Raw genomic sequence first — 20525 nt, 5'->3', positions numbered from 1 at the left:
TTTGCTTTGGGGCTTATACATTATTACTATCTATGACTGTTATCTCTCTGATCTTTATCTACGAGTGGTGCATGCCAGCTCGATTGTAAAATTTAAGTGAAGTTCGGACGGTGCACAGATGGTAGGCGTGTGGAGAGTTGGGCAGTGCAGGGGCAGGTCAAAGGAAGTGGACAGTCTAAATGGTTTGGTACAGACTAGACGAGCCCAAGGCTGTTTCTGCATTATACTTTTCGATGACTGAGGTATTGATGGAAGAAATTAAGTCTATAAAAGGTTCATTTTGGTTGTCTTTAATGAAATGTTTTCTAGTCTCCAGTGTTGAATAAATATACATAATCTCAGTCTAAGAACCTGCAAATATACATGTCAATAGATATTATAATATCAATAGATATTATATTGCAAATAAACATTACCATTATATAAATAAACTAATAATTCTAAACCATTGTATAAAATTGAAAGAACCTACAAAAAAACATAAAACCTTTGCCTAACTTTAGAACGTCTTACAACCTTAGGAAACGCAGAGAACCCAAAGCCAAAAGAGTCTTGATGGGTACTCACGGTTTCATTGCAGGAGACAGAAGTCAGTTCCTGCCCAGCCAACTCTAACAAACAACAATCATATAATGATCACACAATCTTTTTTAGTGCTACATATCTGTGTATTCTGTATCTGTGGCAAATACATTAGAGGCTTTTAAGAGCTGCTTGGATGGGCACATGGATGTGAGGAAGATGGAGAGACATGGACGTGGTGTAGATTGGAGGGATTAGTGTTTGGGTGTTTCGGATTTGCTTCTTATTTGGTTTAGCACAACTTTGTGGGCTGAATGGCCTGTTCCTGTGCTGTTCTCTTCTATACTCTAAATAAAGGACGACTTCATTATCACTATTGTCATAGTTGTAAATGGCAAGTTTTACTCTGTCTTTATCGTCATTATTGATGGTTAACAACGATGATCCATATTTATCTTAAACTAGCTCAAACTATAACCACAACATATATTTATTCCTGGTTAATTTAACATCATTACATATTGACCACTCATTGCTCAACACTGGATTAATTGTTGTGTACTTTCTCTTAATTTGTCTGCTTACTCTTAAAATATAACCAAATAGCCTCCACAATTGTATAATCCTGGAAACATTCACAACTTTATCATACTTTATAAGTTTTGAACAGACTGACTCAAATGATGACACATTTTTGATCTGGAAAAGTTGCTTGGGAAAAATAAAATGAGGAAGGAATACACGCAATGGGCTTTTAAAAGTTATTAGAACTGCATTCATATTTCCTATTTCCCTGCTGTTCTGGCAAAGCACTCTATACTGCTTCCAGCTTTGAGGAACTTTTTTGCAACTTTTCTTGCAATTTTATTGAGCTTAACTTTCCTCAGAGCTGACACTAAGTCCTCTGCAGATCCGTTTACACCATGCCGCATCTTCCATTTTTTAAGTAAAGGCAAAATCTGCAGTTTATCTTGCAGGATGTCATCTTGTGTCGAGTCGGTGAGTACCTTTATGAGCTGCAGTAATTTCTTTTGCCTGATATTCTGCTGTGCCACAAAATTAAAAAGAACTTCTTCACACACCGAAATACCGTCTGGAAAAAAAAGAGTACAAACAAGTTCTGTTTAGATTATGCTTTCCAAATTAAATATCTTCTACCAGATCACCTGTTATTAACTCAGGAGATTCTGCAGATGCTGGAAATCCAGAATAATATGTATAAAATGCCATAGGAACTCAGCAGGTCAGACAACATCTCTGGAGAGGAATAAAGAGACTACGTTCCAGGCTGAGGCCTTTTATTCTTATTCATAGACGCTGCCTGATCTGCTTAGTTCCTCCAGCAATTTGAGTGTCTTCTCCTGTTATTAGTGTCTCTTGGTCATGAGCAAAACTAATATGTACTCTGGATCAAGCATATTTAATTTCTGTCTGAGGTCTGGTGCTGGTGGCAAATGATGGTTAATGCTATCACTCCACCTGCGATCATCTTACAGAAACATAAGCACCAAGTCAAAGTCAACTTTAGTATCAAAGTGTATAAATCAAAGTATACACTACCTTGAGATTCATTTTCTTGCGGACATTTACAGAAAAATAAAGTATAATAGTAATTACAGAAAACTGTACATAAACAAAGACTGTTATATAACCAATGTGCAAGACAAAAATAATAAATAATACTGAGAACATGAGAAGATCGTCACCACCCAGGCTATGCTCTTTTCTCATGTGGTACCTCATATGGTATGTGGTGATATGTATCTATTCTGATCATAAAATTTACTTTGAACTTTGATGTCCTTAGAAGTGAGTCTGTAGGTTGTAGAATCCATTCAGAATTGAAGTGAGTAAAGTTATTTATCCACACCATATCGTGAGTCTGATAGTTATTTGGTAATAACCATTCCTGACCATGTTGGTGTGGGACACAGGCTTCTGTACCTCCAGCCTGAAAGGTGTAGCAAGAAGAGTGCGTAGCTTGGATGGCTGGGTTCCTTGCTGATGAATGTCTCACCACTCCGTATGGATGTGTTCAAAGATGAGGAGAGTTTTGTCTGTTTTGGATTAGACTGTATCCACCACTTTTATGTAGCCTTTCACGTTCTTGGGCATTGGTATTTCCACACCAGGCCATGATGCAACCAATCAGGATGCTCTCCACTGTCTATCAATAGATATAACCATATAACCATATAACAATCACAGCACGGAAACAGGCCATTCCGGCCCTCCTAGTCCGTGCCGAACTCTTAATCTCACCTAGTCCCACCTACCCGCACTCAGCCCATAACCCTCCACTCCTTTCCTATCCATATACCTATCCAATTTTACCTTAAATGACACAACTGATCTGGCCTCTACTACTTCTACAGGAAGCTCATTCCACACAGCTATCACTCTCTGAGTAAAGAAATACCCCCTCGTGTTTCCCTTAAACTTTTGCCCCCTAACTCTCAAATCATGTCCTCTCGTTTGAATCTCCCCTACTCTCAATGGAAACAGCCTATTTACGTCAACTCTATCTATCCCTCTCAACATTTTAAATACCTCGATCAAATCCCCCCTCAACCTTCTACGCTCCAATGAATAGAGACCTAACTTGTTCAACCTTTCTCTGTAACTTAAGTGCTGAAACCCTGGTAACATCCTAGTAAATCGTCTCTGCACTCTCTCTAATTTATTGATATCTTTCCTATAATTCGGTGACCAGAACTGTACACAATATTCCAAATTTGGCCTTACCAATGCCTTGTACAATTTTAACATTACATCCCAACTTCTGTACTCAATGCTCTGATTTATAAAGGCCAGCGTTCCAAAAGCCTTCTTCACCACCCTATCTACATGAGACTCCACCTTCAGGGAACTATGCACTGTTATTCCTAGATCTCTCTGTTCCACTGCATTCCTCAATGCCCTACCATTTACCCTGTATGTTCTATTTGGATTATTCCTGCCAAAATGTAGAACCTCACACTTCTCAGCATTAAACTCCATCTGCCAACGTTCAGCCCATTCTTCTAACCGGCATAAATCTCCCTGCAAGCTTTGAAAACCCACCTCATTATCCACAACACCTCCTACCTTAGTATCATCAGCATACTTACTAATCCAATTTACCACCCCATCATCCAGATCATTTATGTATATTACAAACAACATTGGGCCCAAAACAGATCCCTGAGGCACCCCGCTAGTCACCGGCCTCCATCCCGATAAACAATTATCCACCACTACTCTCTGGCATCTCCCATCTAGCCACTGTTGAATCCATTTTATTACTCCAGCACTAATACCTAACGACTGAACCTTCTTAACTAACCTTCCATGTGGAACTTTGTCAAAGGCCTTGCTGAAGTCCATATAGACTACATCCACTGCCTTACCCTCGTCAACATTCCTCGTAACTACTTCAAAAAATTCAATAAGGTTTGTCAAAGTTTTTGGTGGCACATATTTCTAAGAAAGTAGAGGCGCTGTCATGACTTTGTGATAGCAAGGATGTTACTGGGACTTGAGGACCTGAGTTATAGGGAAAAGGTTGAATATGTTATAACTTTATTCCCTGGAGTTTAAGGGGAGATTTGATAGAGGTATACAAAACTATGATGGGTATTTATAAGATAAATGCAAGTAGGCATTTTTCAGTGAGGTTGGGTGCAACTAGTACTAGAGGTCATGGATTGATGGTGAAAAAGGAAATGTTTAAGGGGAATATGAGGGGAAAATTCTTCACTCAAAGGGTGGTGAGAGTGTGTAATGAACTGCCAGTGGAAGTGATGGAAGTGACCAAATTCAGTCATTAAGAGAAGTTTATATAAATACATGGATGGTAAGGGTATCCCATAAGACCATGGCAGAGAATTAGACCATTTACCCCTTCGAGTCCATTCCACCATTCCATAATTCCATCTTTCTATTCTGAGGCTGTGCCATCTTCTCCTAGGCTCCCTCATCATCAGAAATATCCTTTCCATACCCACTCTATCTGGGGCTTTCAATATTCGATAGGTTTCAATGAGATTACCCTGCCTCCCCATTCTTTTAAACTTCAGTGAGTACAAACCTAGAGTTCTCAAACGCTCCTTCTTAAAATCCAAGTGAACAACATCCACTGATACCTCCTCTAAGACCAGAGGAGGTATGAGCCTCAGAATAGAGGGGCATCCTTTTAGAACAGAGATGAGAGGAAGAATTTCTTTAGTCAGAGAGTGGTAAATCTATGGAATTCTTTACCACAGGCAGCTGGGGAGGTCAAGTGTTTGTGTACATTTAAGATAGAGGTTGATAGATTCTTGATTGGCATGAAAGGATATGGGGAGAAGGCAGGAGATTGGGCCTGAGAGAAAAATTGGATCAGTCATGCTGAAACGGCAGAGCAGACTCGATGGGCCAAATGGCCTAATTGTGCTCCTGCACCTTATGGTCTATATGCACTTCGATAATAAATTTACTTTCAGCCTTAATCCTGCACAACTTTGAGATATCGGAGGAAACCAGAACAACAGAGACAGTGTTTGTTACAGCTGTCAGTGATAATTTGAAATGGAAATCATCAAAAGACACATGGAAATGAAGAACAGGTGGTGTTAACTGGGTTCCCAGCACTGCCTGTAAGGAGTTTCTATGTTTAACCTGTGACTGCCTGGGTTTCCTCCCACAGTCTAATGATGTACTGATTGGTAGGTTAATTGGTCACTGTAAATTGTCCTGTAATTAGGCTGGGATTAAACTGGGAGATTGTCAGGTGGTATGGCTGGAAGGCCCCATTCTGCACTGTAACTCAATAAATAAATGAGTGGATGACAGATAGATAGAAAGATGATAATAGATAGAAACACTTCACCCAGAGTTTGGAATGGACTCGCAGGGGAAATACATGAGGGAGGTAGATTTGCAAGAGTCAAAAGGCACATGGACAAGTAAGTAGAAAAGTAAGGTTGAGTGGGATATGGGACAAATTATGGGCAAATGGAGCTGGCTTTGATGGGAATCCTGGACAGCATGGACAGATGGGCTGAAGGGCCAGTTTCTGTGCTGTATGTATCTGTGACCTTGTGACACATGAAGAAAACTTAGTGGGTGGGAATTTTTTGCAAACTCTTCAGAGACAGGACCAGAGATCAAAACAAACTCGAGCCACAAGAGCAATGAGGCAGTAGCTTTTCCAGACTACCACTTCACCAATCATTTTGTTTAATTTTCTGCCAAAAAAATACATGATTCAAAGCACGTGCATCCCGACAATACAAGATTAGAAGTTCAAAACTGTGCCAGAGCTTTTACTGCTTCCAACATCTTTGGTAAACTGTCTTGTTTAAATCCTGTTGTCATGGTGTTGCCACTTTATTATCAGACAGACAGACAGACAGACAGATAAACATACTTTATTGATCCCGAGGGAAATTGGGTATCAAGTTGTGAACGTGTCTAAACTCACACTTCTCAAGTTCAAGTCAAGATTTACTGTTATTCTTCAGTACGTAAATGTAAGGGAGAAAAAAATGATGGTTATGCTGAATTTACTGCAGAATTAAAAATCACAATCAGCATAACAACACAATAAATATAAAAACAATCCGATAACACGCAATGTACAAGTAACTGCTGAGTGTGGCCGTATATACATAAGCTGATGTGAATGTAGTGGCGGTGGGATGGGTTCATGGGTGGAGGAGTTGCTAGGCTTTTTCCTGGCGCCTAGGAAGCACAGTGGCATAGTGGTTTGCACATCGCTTTACAGTTCCAGCAACCTGGGTTCAATTCTCGCCGCTGTCTGTAAGGAGGTTGCACGTTCTCCCCGTGACTGTGTGGGTTTCCTCCTGGTGCTCCGGTTTCCTCCCACAGTCTAAAGATGTACCGGTTGGAAGGTTAATTGATAAAGATGATGATGGCGATGGTGATGGTGATGATGATGGTGATGGTGATGGTGATGATGATGGTGATGGTGATGATGGTGATGGTGGTGATGGTGATGATGGTGGTGATGGTGGTGGTGGTGGTGGTGGTGATGGTGGTGATGGTGGTGATGGTGATGGTGATGGTGGTGATGGTGATGGTGATGGTGATGATGATGATGATGATGATGATGGTGATGGTGATGGTGATGATGGTGATGGTGATGGTGATGGTGATGATGATGATGATGATGATGATGATGATGGTGATGGTGATGATGGTGGTGATGGTGATGGTGATGGTGATGGTGATGGTGATGATGATGGTGATGGTGATGGTGATGGTGATGATGGTGGTGGTGATGGTGGTGATGGTGGTGGTGGTGGTGGTGGTGATGGTGGTGATGGTGGTGATGGTGATGGTGATGGTGATGATGATGGTGATGGTGATGATGGTGATGATGGTGATGATGGTGATGGTGGTGATGGTGATGATGATGATGATGGTGATGGTGATGGTGATGGTGATGGTGATGGTGATGATGATGGTGATGGTGATGGTGATGGTGATGGTGATGGTGGTGATGGTGATGGTGATGTTTACTCAGGCCTGAGAGGCCAGCGTCGGGCATTTTCATGCCTTACAGGCGCGAAACGAAAGACTATGTGGTGCGCCACTCCTCACACAGATGTATCGGTTGGAAGGTTAATTGGTCATTGTAAATTGTCTGATGATTAGGCTAGAGTTGCTGGGCAGCATGGCTCAGAGGGCTGGAAGGGCCCGTTCCAGGCTGTATCGCAATAAATAAATCAAAGATAAATATTCCCTTAATGGTGATTCGGCTGGTGCCAGTGATGCATCAGGAATTTTTAATGATGCATCAGTACTGTTGTGTGAAAAGTACACAGTGAAACAATTGGCCTGGAACTTTAGTTAATATTTAAAAAGGAATTCCAGAATGTCAGTTAGCCTGGATAAGTACAATAAGACATAATGTTCATGCTGCATTGGCATTCGTAAGCAGGAGTAAGAAATCTTTGGAAATACCTTCAGAGTTGCGGGGCTGGCAGGGGCTGCACAAGTTGTCATGCCACGCCGTACCAGCAATATCCAGTTCTAAGCCCAGGTCAGCGCAATTGGTGTGTCTCTCACATTTCGCAGTGGCGGACGTCACGGACGAAAAGAAACCCGAAGGACACTTTGCACAAACGGTGTCCTGTAGTGGAGTACCTGGAGAACAGGCAAAGGCGTTAGAGTTGTCCCCACTGAAATGAAAAACAGGCTCAAACAAAACTGATGAATGACATCTACTGATTCATAATCAGACTCAGAGTCAGGGTTATCGTCACTGAAACATGTCATGGAATTGGCTATTTTGCAGCATCAGGCCTGTGTATGTGTTGCAAAAAGACATATATATGGAGCAAAAGAGGATGAGCGAGGTGGTGTGTATGGACCATTCAGAAATCTGATGCTAAAATGTACTTAAAATAATGGACAACATATTCTGCAGAGTGACATGCAAACTAAAGTTTTAAAATTCAGGGCAGAATCAGAGTAAGATTTATTTTCACTGAGATATGTTGTGAAATTTGTCTTGTGGCTTCAGTGCAAAAAATGACAAAAAAGTGTTAAAGAGGAATAGTGTGGTAGTTAGTGTTCATGGACCGTTCAGCGATCTGATGGTAGAGGGGCTGTCCCTGAAACGTATTTAAGATTGTTCCTTAACAATGAATTCAATGTTCAAAGTTCATTAAATCAAGTAAGCTTTGTTTTTACTTTGTGGCAGGATCCACTCAGCCACCAAAGTGTGGAGGTTAGCGCGATGCTATCACAGCTCAGGATATCGGAGCTTGGGGGTTCAATTCCGACACCATCTGTAAGGAGCTTTCACACCCTCCGGGTACTCTGGTCTCCTCCCACACTCCAAAGACATACCAGTTGGTTGGTTAATTGTAAACTGTGCTGCGATTAGGCTGGTGTTAACAGGTGGGCTACTGGCTCGTTGGAGTGGAAGGGCCTGGTCCGCACTGGATCTCTAAATAAATAGAACTGCAAATAATGAGGAGGGCTGTTCTGTTGAGCGTATGATTTATCAGATATATCTCAGGAAATTGGGACATTTCTGAGGGTAGCAAAAGACTAAAAGAAGTTTGTAAAGAAAAGGAATAGATTGAGAAAGTAGATCTCTCTTTGCCATAACACCATCACACAACTTCTTCATAGACTTCCCGTGGCAACATCACTTAATAACACAGTGTCAATTTCTAAGTGCTCCTGATGACTCCAGGCTGATCCCATCAGCGTCTCTCTCAGCTTTCTCTCATCTTTCTACCTGGTGCACCGTTTATTCAATTTGAACTCACTTTACAACTATGACTGTGTGGCTAAGTACAGTTCCAATGCCATATTCAAGTTTGCTGGTAACACCATTGTTGTTGGCCAAAACAAAGGTGTTGACGGATTGACCTAGAGGAGGGAGACTCCCTTTCAAAGACTCTATGATTGACGTTCTCAATATTATTTATTGCTTATTTATTATTAATTGTTTTTTTTGTATCTGCACAGTTTGCCTTTTTGTGCACGTTGGGTATTTGTCCATCTTTGTGTATAGTTTCTCATTGATTCTATTGTGTTTCTTTGTATCTACTGTGAATGCCCACAAGAAAACTAATCTCAGGGTTGCATATGGTGGCATATATGTACTGTACTTTGATAATGAACTTACTTTGAACTTTGAAATTTTGCTCAACTGCAAAAATGAGGAGGTTTGAAGTTCCAAGTCAAGACACCACCCACATACAGAGGAACTACCTGAGTCTTCACAATGCTCGGCAGAACAACCCAACCATAGAAAAACAAGCTCTGTTCCTCCCTCCCATGCACACAGCCACACAGACAGTCTTAAGACCACAGGAAAGGCCTCAAGTCTCCAGTCTCTGTTCAAACTAGTTCAAAAGAAATTCTACAACATGTGTGAATTGAGTGTGGAATTGCTTGGGGTGAAAAACATAAATTCTCACAACAGGATAGATTGAAGAGGGGGAGAATGCTGGAGTAAAGGCAAAAGATTGAATTTAGGACAAACGAGTCAAATGATTGTGCAATAAATGCTATATATACAACATAATTATAAACACACGAGATTCTGCAGATGTTGAAAATGCTGCGTAATCCACCTAAAATGCTGGAGGACCTCAATAGGGCAGAGACTATTAATGGAAAGAAATAAGGAGTTGATGCTTAGGGATGAGACCTTTCATTAGGACTCAGCCCAAAAATTCGACTCTTTATTCCTCTTCATAGACACTGCCTGACCTGCTGAGATCCTGCTGTGTGGATGGCAATTTGTAAATGCATTTAAAGCTGTACACTTATTGTAGAATATTTATGTATTGAATCTGTTATACCTGGAGTTTGAACTTCAAATCCAGGAGGACATTCTTTCTGCTTCACACAGAACTCGTACTTCAAGAAATATCCGTCCTTGCATTCGCATACTCTGTTGTGGTACCGATCGCAATCCCGCTTAACGTACTGGTTTTCTTGGCAGAAAATATTGCAGTACTGACACTTCTGTAAATAATTCCAGAACTGTGTGTAATGCTTTTTAGAGCAAGGGGCGCAAACCGTGTCTTGGGTTGCGGTGCAATGTGTCTTCATGTAGGAGCCTGGAGGGCAACGAGAGCAGGTTCGGCCTTGGTATCGATAGGTTTGTTCTGCCACAACGGCCTTCGCACTTGCAAAAATAAAAGGGGCAAAAACCAAGCTGAAGAACCACTGAGGAGAAAGAAAGAATAATTTCAATTATAGTGTCCGTGTGCCCTGTCAATGGAGCCCGATACATAGAGCTATTACCTAGCTCACCAAGGCTCTGATCCAGCTCTACATGATGTCTCTATGAACATCCATACGTTGTCCATGTGCATGCATACCTTCTCTAGTTATTCAGGTTAAAGTTTAAGTTTATTGCCATTTAGCCATATAAATGTATACCAATAAACAAAACAAAGTTCCTTTGCACAACACAGTACACATAACTCACACACAACACATAAAGTAATAAATTAGCAGGTAATAAGGTGTTTTCAGACACGTTAAAAAGTAAACAGTATAACTCTATAGTGCTTCGTATGGAATCCAGGCCAATTGAACCCAAAGATGTAATGGTAGAATCCTCCAACTGTGCTGGGATGAAAATGAAGCTTACCAAATTTTAAAAAGGAGAACTTTAAAACATTGCTATGTGAGAAGGAAGCGTGGACAAGCGATAGAAAGGCAGCAAACTACAGAAACTAACTAAAGAGGAATTACTAAACTGTTAAAAGAGGAATTAGTAGCTAGTATCTCTACCATACTTACTGGAAGTCCTCAGGGTGAAACACCTGAAGGAGAGACGATATGGATAAAAGGTTCATTGAAGCTACGGTTTTAACGAGCATCAGCTGTAACGAGATGATATCAAGATAACGTGACCAAGATCTCTCCCATGTAACTGGAAATTGGTTCTGTTAAAATCACACCAAGCGATCTGGTCAGATTTCTTTCATGTGAGGATCATGAGCTGACTTTCTGTGGATGATCCACTATTTCATCCAAAGAAGCAAGAAGGCGTGTCACCCAAGATCGATGAACCAGCGCGGGAACAAAATGTTTCAAGATGTAGAGGATTTAATATGGCCGGATGTGTAGATTTATTTTTCAAAGGATGTGAATTTGTTTTTGTGGAAGAACTGAGTATTTTTGCAAAGACTTTGATAAATCACTGAATGAGATTTACTTTGTTTAGAAGTTGTGATGTTGGAGCACTGTCGTGAAAGGAGTTAAGTTATAGGTACATGGGGAGGGGGAGGGGTTTAATTGGAATTTGAAGACAAACTGACCTGAAACTAAAACTGAAGTTAACCATTATACTTAAAAATAGGAATTCAATAAGTTGCCTAACTAACTAGGGATAAATATAAAGAAAAATGTTGGTCTGTAAGCTTTTAAATAGGGAATAATACTAGATCTAATTAGTTAGAGAAACTGGAGTACCTCTAAAAGTGTGTGTTTTCTATTCGCTGCCTCTTTCAGATAGCTAGAGCTTCTGAAGGCCCACTCACACCTAGTTGCAGAGTGATTCCTCTAAGAGATGCTTGTTAGCCCCAGTTTCAGCAAATCCACTTTGCTTTACAGTCAGTGTCAACGCTGCCTCTAACTGCGGTAGGTAGGCAGATGGGTTTTCACCCATGTTCTGTACCATGTTCGTGAATTTGGCGAATAATTCATCACTGCCTCTGTGGTGGAAAAAGCTAAATCTGTGAGTTTGTATGCAAGTAGTAGATGTAGCTCCAGGGCATATTGACCTGATGATGTCAGAAGCTGGTGGAAGAATACTTGCACATATTTTCTGCGTTCAGTGGAGATCAGACAGACTTGGTTCTTGCAAGAGCAGTTCAACCCCAGCACAAGAAGCCTCATAACCCACCTCATTAGGTGGACGAGGGGTTCTAACAGAAAAAATTCAGAGCCTTACTGGTGGATTTCTATGAACCATCAAGTCATTACTGCACACAATGTGCTCCACTATGACTCTCTGAATACCCGGAGGGTTTATATCACTGGGAGGGAGGGATAGAAACATAGAAAACTTACAGCACAATACAGGCAACACACACAAAATGCTGGTGGAACACAGCAGGCCAGGCAGCATCTATAGGGAGAAGCACTGTCGATGTTTTGGGCCGAGACCCTTTGTCAGGACTAACTGAAAGGAAAGATAGTAAGAGATTTGAAAGTAGGAGGGGGAGGGGAAAATGCGAAATGATAGGAGAAGTCCAGAGGGGGTGGGGTGAAGCTAAGAACTGGAAAGGTGATTGGCAAAAGGGATACAGAGCTGGAGAAGGGAAAGGATCATGGGATGGGAGGCCTAGGGAGAAAGAAAGGGAGAGGGGGGAGCACCAGAGGGAGATGGAGAACATGCAGAGTGATGGGCAGAGAGAGAGAAAAAAAAGGAGGGGGGGAAACTAAATATATCAGGGATGGGGTAAGAAGGGGAGGAGGGACATTAACGGAAGTTAGAGAAGTCAATGTTCATACCATCAGGTTGGAGGCTACCCAGCCGGTATATAAGGTGTTGTTCCTCCAACCTGAGTGTGGCTTCATCTTGACAGTAGAGGAGGCCATGGATAGACATATCAGAATGGGAATGGGACGTGGAATTAAAATGTGTGGCCACTGGGAGATCCTGCTTTCTCTGGTGGACAGAGTGTAGGTGTGAGCGAAACAGTCTCCCAGTATAGAAACATAGAAAATGGGTGCAGGAGTAGGCCCTTTGGCCCTTCAAGCCTGCACCGTCATTCAGTATGATCATGGCTGATCATCCAACTCAGAACCCTGTACCCGCTTTCTCTCCGTACCGGCATTCTCTATATACCGGCTGGGTAGCCTCCAACCTGATGGCATGAACATTGATTTCTCTAACTTCCATTAATGCCCATCCTCCCCTCTTACCCCATCCCTGATATATTTGGTTTAATGTAGTTTATTTACAGTTCATTTACTGTAGTAACGTACCTGACTTACGTACTGCTAGACTGTATGTAACCAGTTACAGATGGCTAGCCGCTCTGTCAGTCTATAACTTTAAGCTGCAAGGCAGGCCCGGGGAGCTGCACAATGATGCTGACGGGTTGTCCCGACGACCACATGGAGGCCTATCAGATGATCTCACATCCCAGAAAGAGCGGGAACGCATCTGGAAGTTTACTGAAAGTCATCTGACGAACCCGGGTGCTGCGGGTGAAGTTAGCGCCGGCGTTGTGCAAGCTGTACACGGGAGTTCTCTTAGCCATCAGAGAAAACCTGTTGCAGATGTCGCCACTGCATTTGTTGGATCTTTAACGGTGCATTCAAGTGCTATACCGGTACCGGACAATTACACACAAGAAGATCAGTGTGGGGGACTACCAGTCATTTCTCGTCTCTGAAATTACAGACACTCAGTTAACCGATACTTGTATTAGGAAAGCCATCAAGCAGACGAAAACTGGTGTAAAAAAGCAATCCTTTCAGTGAGAAACGTAATCCCAAGACTATGTTCTCAGTGAATGGGATTGTCTAAAGCTAAGAGATGGAATTCCCCACAGGAAAAGATTAACCACCAATAAAGCCACACCAGCTTGCTTTACCTGGGAAGTTTCAATCTGAGGTAGTTCACATGACTTTGGTCACATGGATATTGATTGTACCCTGGATTTAGTCAGAAGCCGATTCTATTGGCCCAAGATGGCTGCTGATGTAGAACGCAAGATTAAAACGTGGTCGATGCGCAAGAAGAAAGACCTTACCTGAGAAAGCTACTCCGCTAGTGAATATTATGACTACTCAACCCTTGCAGCTGACCTGCATGGACTTTCTTACATTAGAACCTGATCAAAGTAACACAAAAGATGTGTTAGTAATAACTGATCATTTTGCTAAATATGCTTTGGCTATTCTTACACCTAACCAGAAAGCCAAGACATTTGCAAAGTGCCCATGGAAGCATTTCATCTCTCATGGTTATCTTGAGCACCTGCACAGCGATAGAGGGCTTGACTTTGAACCCCGCTTGACTAAAGAACGGTGAGAAAGCTGGAATTCAAAACGTCAGAACTACACCATATCATTCCAGAGGAAACTCTGTTGAAAGGTTTAACAGGACCTTCTTAAATATGTTAGGAACCCTGGAAACGAGAAGTAAAACTCCTTGGCGAGAACTTGTGAAACCCCTAGTCCATACGTGCAATTCTACTAGAAATGACGTGACTGGATTCAGTCCGTATGAAATATTGTTCGGGCAACAACCCAGACTCCCAGTTGACTTTGGTTTCGGACTACCATCGGAAGATAAACATGGTACATCATACTCTCAGTATGTACAAAATTTGAAATCTCATCTTGAGCAAAGCTTCAAGATAGCAACAGGGAAAATGGCAGACCAAAACAAGACCAGCCACACATGTGACAGCTTCAGAGTTGAAACGAGACCGAGGGTCTAGGCCTAAAGAGTGGATTGTGCTCTTTTCCATAGATGCTGCCTGGCCTGCTGAGTTCCTCCAGGATTTTGTGTGTGTTGTCAGTAAATAATGTGCGCTTACGAGGTTAAAAACAAACTTGCTGATAAATGGGAAGAAATGGTCTATGGAGTGTTGAGCCAAGCTGGTGATCTGCCTGACGATAAGGTACATCCTGAGAACCTGTCTGGACCTTTACAAACATTACAAAGAGATCTACTGCTCCCTTGGGGATTTCTTCCTTCTGAAGACGTTGAACAACTTTCTTCTGTCCCTGTTCGCAAGTACAGAACTCTCAGGAGCACGAAGAATGAACAGTGGATTGAAGAGAAAGAAAACCCAATTGACTCTGAAGAGAATAAGGCTTACTACCTCAGACCAAGACTTGGCATTGTAGATGAAGCTTCTAAGAGTCAAGAAACCAGTGAGCAGTTACACCAACGAATTGTAGGCTCCAACCCAAGTCCAGATCAGCCACTTACAACCTCTCGGGCTGCAGACCCAGAGCTGGTATCCCAAAGAAATGAAAGTTCGGATGTAGCAGAATCTACTGCAGTAAATAACTTACCTGTCAGTCCTGAGGAAAACCCAGTGGAAGAAACAACAAATGAGGAAATGCGTCATCAGTGTATCCTACCTGACTAAAGAAGCCTGGAAATTTCATCAATCTCAGATGAGTCTGAGATTCAATGAGAGAAAGAGACACGTGATAAAGCGTTGATTAGAAAACACGTGACAAATGAGAATTCTCACAAAGAAGAGCCTGAGCTCAGAAGGTCTTCTCGACACAGGGAAAAACCTAGGACTCTAACATATCCTGAGATTGGAAATAATTTAGTGAGAATAGTTCAGTCCCTTTTCCAAGGCCTGCGTTCAGCTTTTGTGGAGTCTCTTCCAGATTTCAGATATGTCGAACACCCAACCCCATTACAGTGCAACCTGTACCTGTGTGCAAAAGGACCTGCATAAATTCAAAGGGGAGGGGGTGTAACCCACGTCAATTAAATCCAAAAATGTAATGTTAGAAAGCTCCACCTGTGGAGGGATAAAAACGAGGTTTACCGATTTTTAAAAAAGAGAACTTGAAAAAAGTGTTATGTGAGAATGAGGCGTGGCATCTGTACCCTGCTTACTGGAAATCCTTAGGGTGAAACCCTTGAAGGAGAGACGATATCGATAAAAGATTTATTGAAGCTATGGCTATAACGAACTTTATCTACAGCGAGACGATATCGGCGGAGAGTCGTGTCCAAGAGCTCTACCCTGTAACGGGGAATTAGTTCTGTTAACTCATACCAAGGGATTTAATCAGGGTTTTTTGTGTAAGTATTGTGAATCGACTTTCCGTGGATGATCATCTATTTCAGCCAATGGACCAAGGAAAAAGAAGGCGAGCCATGGAAGAACCAATGTGGGAACTACCGTAAATGTTTCAAGACATAAACGATTGTTGGATGTGCAAGTTCATTTTTCATTGGGAAGATCTGAATATGATTTTCTGGAAGAACAGATTATTTTCGCAAAGACTTTGATTAAGCTACTGAATGAGATTTACTTTGCTTAAAAACAAAGGTTTACTTTGTTGGAGATTTGTCGTGAAAGGAGTTAAGCTATTTATGTTTCTGGGGTTTGAATTTGAATTTGACCTTAAACTGAAACTGAAGTTAACCATGATACTAAAAAATGGGAATTCAATAAGTTTCCTAAATAGCTCGGGCGAAATATGAAGGCAAATTTCCGTCTGTAAACCTTTAAATAGGGAATAACACTAGATCTAATTAACTGGAGTAATAAAGGTTATTCTAATGAAACTCACTGATTCTAACTAAAACAGAATTTGATTTTCGTTGATATCTGAGGCTTGGAACCTATGACAGAACGTTGGAAATTTCTATTCTTACTCGTGTAAATAATCGTATACATTGCTACTTTTAGAAACAACCTTAATTCTGGAAGTGTGAGTCTTTATTCACTGCCTTCTTCTGATACCTAGAGCTTCTGGTGACCCACTAGCACCCGGTGAAGTACTATTTAATTTGATTTTCTGATAAAGAGTGCTGCGACCTCACACGAAATAAGACAAGCATCAGACACGTGTTACACCTAGGTGGTGCAAACTTACTCTAAGATCAACGCAACTCTTCCCTCTTACGTAGCCCTCACATTTTTCTATCATTCATGTGCCTATCTAATAGTTTATTAAATGCCCCTAGTGTACCTGCCTTTACCACTGCCCCCGGGAGCATGTTCCACGCACCCCCTCCTTTCTGTGTGAAAATCGTACCTCCGACATTGCCCTATAGTTTCTTCCAGTCATCTTCAATGTATGCAGTTCGTACGAGCCATTTCCACCCCGGGAAAAAAGATACAGCTTCTTGGGGTATATCTCATCCAGCCTTTGGGATGACATCTATCCTAATCCTTTGCAAAAGTTCCAGCACATCTACGTTCTTGACGTCTGACATGTTGTGACTTTTGACATGAATTCCATGAAGACTGTGTCAATATGACTAAGTAGATTTGACAACATGGACTGCTCTCGTTTCTCACCCCTTAGCTACAGCCGGTGCATGTCCAGCAAACCATGCTTTTGTTTCAAATTTCCAGTGTCTGACGGGCTTAGCTTTTTTAAAAAAAAACTGACAACACTGTATGTTACTAAAGCAAACAGAGCAGGATACAGTACTGACAAAACATAGAATCACAGAGTGAATGTACGAGGAGCATTTGTTGGCTCTGTGCCTGCACTCACTGGAGTTTAGAAGAATCTCATCGAAATCCATCGGATATTGAAAGGCTGAGATAAAGTGGACGTGGAGAGGATGTTTCCTACAGTGGGTGCGTCGAGCACCCGAGGGCACAACCTCAGAATAGAGGGGCGTCCCTTTAGTACAGAGAGGAGGAGGAATTGCTTGAGCCCGAGGGCGGTGAATCTGCGGAATTCGTTGCCACAGACGGCTGTGGAAGATCAGTCATTGATTATATTTGAAGAATGATAGGTTCTTGATAAGTCAGGAGGTCAAAGGTACGGGGCAAGGCAGCTGAATCGGGATGAGAGGGATAATAAATCAGACATAATAGAATGATGGAGAAGACTTGATGGGGTGAGTGGCCTAATATGCCGCAGCGATAGATGAGGATAGCTCGGTCCATTAAATCTGTGATCTTTTTTAAGTATTTAAGGGGAAAATGAGGGTTTTTTTTAGGTGCGAGTGTGGAACGAGCTGCCGGCAAAAGTGGTGAAAACAGGTTCAATTGAAACATTTAAGAGAAATTGAAGTAAAAGTAATTCTAAAAAAGTAAAAGTAAAAGTAATAAAAGTAAATTGAAGTAATTCTGATTTTGATTTATACACTGAGCTTGAATTTACCTCTCCCATAACCACTGGATGTGCAGTTCAAACCAGAAGAACCTGCCTCGTCACTTGCCTTTCACGTACAGACACATACAGAATGCTGGATGAACTCCGCGCGCCACTCAGCACCAGTGGAATGGAATAAACAGTCGATGTTTCGGACTGAGACACTTCATCGGGACTATTTGTTCCACCTCTCAGATCCTTGATCCCGTTTGCTAACGTAAGTGGCGTCACGGAAAGATAAGGGCGCAAAGAAAGCTTTTGGCACATTGGCTTCGAATTGAGTACAGGAGTTGGGATGGTGAAGGTGCTGTTGAGGCCAAATTTCGAATATTCTGTGCCAGTCTGGTCACCTCTCTATAGGAAGGATGCAAATATGTTTGAAAGGGTACAGAGAAGAATTGCCAGGATATTGCTGAAACCTGAGGACTGAGTTACACGGAAAGGTTGAATAGGTTAGGATTTTATTCCCTAGAATGTAGAAGATTGAGAGGAGATTTGATGGAAGTGTACAAAACTATGAGGGGTACAGACAGGGTAAATGCAAGCAGGCTTTTTTCCACTGAGGTTGGGTGAGACTGGAACTGGAAGTCATAGGTTAAAGGTGATAGGTGAAATACTTCAGGGGGATTTGAGGGGGAGCTTTTTCACTCAGAGGATGGTGCAAGTGTGGAAGTTGCCAGCGGAAATGGTGATTGCAGGGTCCATTTGAACACAACAGAAATTTGGAGAGGTGCATGGATGGGAGCGGTATGCAGGACTATAGTCCAGGAGCGAGTCGAGGGGAGTAGGCACTAAATGGTTCAAAGAGCTGTCTATGACTCTATCGGGAACGAACACACACACACACACACACACACACACACACACACACACACACACACACACACACACACACACACACACACACACACACACACACACACACACACACACACACACTTCAAATCTTCCTGTTCCATTTCCTCCACAGCAGCTCTAGAGAGTGAAAGGAAACGCAGCCTCTAGCATTCACCATATTCCTAAACCCCTTCCTATCCCTATCCAGAGTGCAAACTATAACGGGTGATTTTCCCTTCGTGTGCGAGCATTCATTCACAAACCTTGAGTAAAAGCAGGTGACGTGTAATGCTGGTGCGTTCAGAACCGGTGGGTGACTTTCGGAAATCTGGACTCCAGGGACCCCATTTGTAATCTGTCCTGTGGATGGAGCGATCTCTGTCCACCAGCTTTCCGTGGCCCCGAAACGTCTCCTCTTTATTCCCGCCGAAGGGTCTCGGCCCGAAACGTCGTTTTCCGTTGATGCTGCCTGGCGTTTTGTGTGTGTCTCTTTATTCTTCTCTGCCTGAGTCCCTCCAGCATTTTGTGTGCGTTACTCATTGTATCTTGATGTGTTTCACGGCACCATCCCCCTGTTGCAACTATTAACAATCTTCGGAGGACCTGCTTCCCCACCATGCAAGGAAGATTAACCCCGTAGCACAGGAACAAACGACAGTACTGTACCGAACCAATTAAATGGTGAACTAAAGTAATTCCTTCTGGCTACACAATGCCCATATTCTGTCGTTTCCTCACACCCACGTGCCTATCAAAACGCCTCTTACAAGTCTCTAATGTATCTGTCTTTCCCACCACCGCAGATACCCACCACTCCCGGTGTAAAAAAAAAAGACTTGCCCCTTCGTATCTCCTTTGAAATTTCGCCTCTCACCTTAAACGCATGCCTTCCGGTATTAGGCATTTCAACCCCGGGTAAAGGATATCGTCTGTCTACTCTACCTAATCTTTAAAACGTCTGTCAGGTCTTCCCTCAGCCTCTGCCTCTCCAGAGAAAACAACCCCAGTTTGCCCAACCTCTCTTTACAGCACACGCCCTCTAATCCAGGAAGCATCCTGGCACTCGCGCACAAAATGCTGGAGGAATTCAGTAGGCCAGGTGGCATCTATGGAAGAGACCCTTCATCAGGGCTGAAGGGAAGATTTAAGCTCCTTCAGGATAGGTTTCTGCAGCAGTGGAGTCACCAAGACGAGAACATCTGCAGATGCTGGAAATCCAGACCAAGCTTTGGTCTTGCAGCAATTGCAGATATTCTCGAGTTCCTGGTAAACCTCTTCAGTACCCTCTCCAGAGCCCCGACACCCTTCCTATGATGTGGCGAAGGGAAGATAAAACAGAACTAATTGCTGAGAAACAGCAATTTCTGTTTTAATTGCCCTTGTCACTGACGCAAGCGTTCACAGCACACACTGACCGTAAGCAGCGCCGCGCAGCCGCCGCCATGGTCAGCGCCTCCCGGCTCGCCGCGCACCCCGCGTCCGCTCGCCGCTCACCTTGTTGCCCGGCATCTCGGCGCTGTTCGTGATCGGCAGTCCCCAGACGCGGCGGGCTCAAGCGCTCGATGCATCTTTGGCCGCGGAGCCCGCCGCAGTTTAAACCCTGTCAAATGAGCGGGGAAGTCCCCATATTTGCGGGGGCGACCTTCCCCACCTATGTCGTAATACCTATGACTCGGATCGGAGCTACATTGTGTCGCTGACTCTTTCTCGTGCAACACCAAGCGGAGGCGTGCTCTGCGGTGGGTCCCAACCCAGCTCCCCCATTTCAGGTCCCCCTACATACATCACTCAGCCTGGCTATACATTTCTCACCGCTCGTAAAACAAAAAGTCACAGAGTCAGTGAAAAGTACAGCACAGAAACCG

The 20525-nt window shown here is 42.8% G+C and overlaps 1 protein-coding gene across 3 annotated transcripts; it reads right to left on the bottom strand.

The window, feature by feature from the left end:
• Positions 1-274: 274 nt before the first annotated feature.
• Positions 275-20322, bottom strand: LOC140722488 (tumor necrosis factor receptor superfamily member 11B-like). 3 transcript variants are annotated; one of them, XM_073037296.1, is made up of 4 exons: positions 20155-20322; positions 9834-10203; positions 7471-7653; positions 275-1615 (listed from the first exon to the last, which is right to left on the bottom strand). In XM_073037296.1, the coding sequence occupies exons 1-4, from the start codon at positions 20167-20169 to the stop codon at positions 1308-1310; spliced, it is 876 nt and encodes a 291-aa protein (XP_072893397.1). In that variant the 5' UTR covers positions 20170-20322; the 3' UTR covers positions 275-1307. The 3 variants fall into 3 exon arrangements, with proteins under 3 accessions (XP_072893397.1, XP_072893340.1, XP_072893456.1); XM_073037239.1 differs by lacking the exon at positions 20155-20322 and adding an exon at positions 19535-19789; XM_073037355.1 differs by lacking the exon at positions 20155-20322 and adding an exon at positions 17833-18082.
• Between the last annotated feature and the right edge of the window lie 203 nt (positions 20323-20525).

Source organism: Hemitrygon akajei, chromosome 1, assembly GCF_048418815.1.
Source record: "Hemitrygon akajei chromosome 1, sHemAka1.3, whole genome shotgun sequence".
NCBI classification, from domain to species: domain Eukaryota; kingdom Metazoa; phylum Chordata; class Chondrichthyes; order Myliobatiformes; family Dasyatidae; genus Hemitrygon; species Hemitrygon akajei.
Note: the sequence above shows the minus strand (reverse complement) of the source record. Positions and strands in the feature narration are given on the sequence as shown.

What these genes read in the sequence shown, in the direction of transcription:
- LOC140722488 (XM_073037239.1), bottom strand. Translation starts at nt 19,564, where the DNA reads ATGCCTAATACCGGAAGGCATGCGTTTAAG. An exon ending in CCGGAAGGCATGCGTTTAAG is followed by an intron (nt 10,204 to 19,534) that starts GTGAGAGGCGAA and finishes CTTTCTCCTCAG; the next exon opens with TGGTTCTTCAGCTTGGTTTT. An exon ending in ATTTGAAGTTCAAACTCCAG is followed by an intron (nt 7,654 to 9,833) that starts GTATAACAGATT and finishes CCTGTTCTCCAG; the next exon opens with GTACTCCACTACAGGACACC.